Consider the following 1787-nt stretch of genomic DNA (forward strand, 5'->3'; position numbering starts at 1 on the left):
ATTCAGCTGAATATCTCTCAATGAATAACAAACTTTCCTCAATAACCGAGGAGAGAGACCTTCTAAATGCAACTGTCTCTGTAGTGAGTAACCAACTTTCTTCTATGACTGAGGAGAGAGACCTGCTGAAGGCCAACCTCACTGAAATGACCAAAGAGCTGGAGAGACTGCAGAGTTTATTCAACCAGAGTGAGTCCTTGTCTGAGCTGTTGTGTGTCTTTGTAAAAGATTTTACACTGAAATTCAGTGATTCCGTTTTCCAGTGATAGATGGAAATATTTTCTCAATATATCTGAACTGACAGAAATTTAAGAAAACAAACTTTAATCTTCATGGATATGTTTCACATGAATCATTGTCATCATTGTTGCATCTTCTCTGCATTGCAGTGTCAGTGCCACAAGATGTTTTATATATAGATAGTATAAAATATAGATTTCAGTTAATTAACAGAGACCAAATAAAGAATTGCCGAATGTTCCATGTTGGTCTTTAATATTTCTTATTTGATGTTTCTTTCAGAGAAAACCTGTCCTACAGGATGGAGAAAGTTCAGTTGTAGCTGTTATCTCCTGTCTGAAAACTCTGGTTCCTGGCAATCAGCTAGAAAACACTGCACAGACCAAGGAGCAGATCTGGTGGTGATAGACAGCCCTGAAGAACAGGTACAAAGTGCATGCGTGTGTTGTATTGTGTTTTTAATTGAATATTAAAATTCAAACACCCCATTGTTATGAACATGAATTTGCCCAGTTAGAAAAAAAAAGTGCTTCCATAAAAATTTTATAATGTGGTTAGTTTAACAGCCATGATTCAGTCTCTCTGGACACCCAGTATAACTAGCAAAATTCATTTTGTGAGTAAATACAGAATGTAGTTAAACTTTTTTCTTCTTAGGTGAACAATAAAAATCATCAAAATCATTCATCTAATTGTGAAAATCTGTCAAATCCCCGAGTATAGGTGGATCAAAGTTGCAACAACTTGTAAAGGTTGAGGAGAATGCTTTTTTTTAGGGGGCAACAACCTTACAACTAGTGAACAAAGCTGTGTGGTGGTATAGCAAGGAAAATATAACAGACTATAAGAAGATGCAGCATGCACACAGGTTATTCCCCCATTACACTGAAACAATTGGGTATGACGGTGATGAGAATCTGTAGCCAAAGGGGCAGAAATAAAAGGAGTCTAGTGATTAATAACATGAATGTTTGTGTGCTTGTTGAGCAGATCTTCATTGCTTCATTCACCCAGAAACGGACTTGGGTTGGTTTAAATGACATAGAACAAGAGGGAACATGGAAATGGGTAGACGGAACGCCTCTGACTCTGCAGTAAGTCTTCATGTTCATCCAATATATTTAAAATATTTATAATAGTCGTTGAACATGCAGAATAACTTCATTGATGAATTTAAATATTATTACAATCACAGGAACTGGCTTGTTTTGGGATGGGGGGATTGTTGTTATCCATAATTCACAATGGGTTAAACATGCTAGTAAATCAGTTGTCATTGATTTGAAAAATGTTTCCATGTTTTAAAGCTAATTAAAAGCTAATAATTCTGTTGTTTACTGACCCACCAGGTACTGGGCATCTGGTCAACCTGACAATGCATTTCCTAAAGAGAACTGTGCTCATATCAGATTTTATGAAAACACTTCCTGGAATGATTTTCCATGTCAAAATTCTCTCCAGTGGGTCTGTGAAAAACTATTTTAACACCACTGACTATTTTCTTATATGTGTACATATTCCTAAAATTAGACTATGACTAATATTTT

At 35.8% G+C, this 1787-nt stretch overlaps 1 protein-coding gene across 1 annotated transcript; it reads left to right on the forward strand.

Moving 5' to 3' along the window:
• Positions 1-13: 13 nt before the first annotated feature.
• Positions 14-1334, forward strand: LOC121814023 (CD209 antigen-like; the record flags this gene model as incomplete). The annotated part of the gene is made up of 3 exons (XM_042218024.1): positions 14-189; positions 523-665; positions 1231-1334. Coding segments are annotated over exons 1-3 (416 nt in total), but the record flags the coding sequence as incomplete, so codon positions are not given.
• Positions 1335-1787: the final 453 nt, after the last annotated feature.

The sequence above is a fragment of the Haplochromis burtoni genome, unplaced genomic scaffold (assembly GCF_018398535.1).
Source record: "Haplochromis burtoni strain Fernald_Lab_line unplaced genomic scaffold, NCSU_Asbu1 Contig_5374, whole genome shotgun sequence".
Lineage (NCBI taxonomy): Eukaryota > Metazoa > Chordata > Actinopteri > Cichliformes > Cichlidae > Haplochromis > Haplochromis burtoni.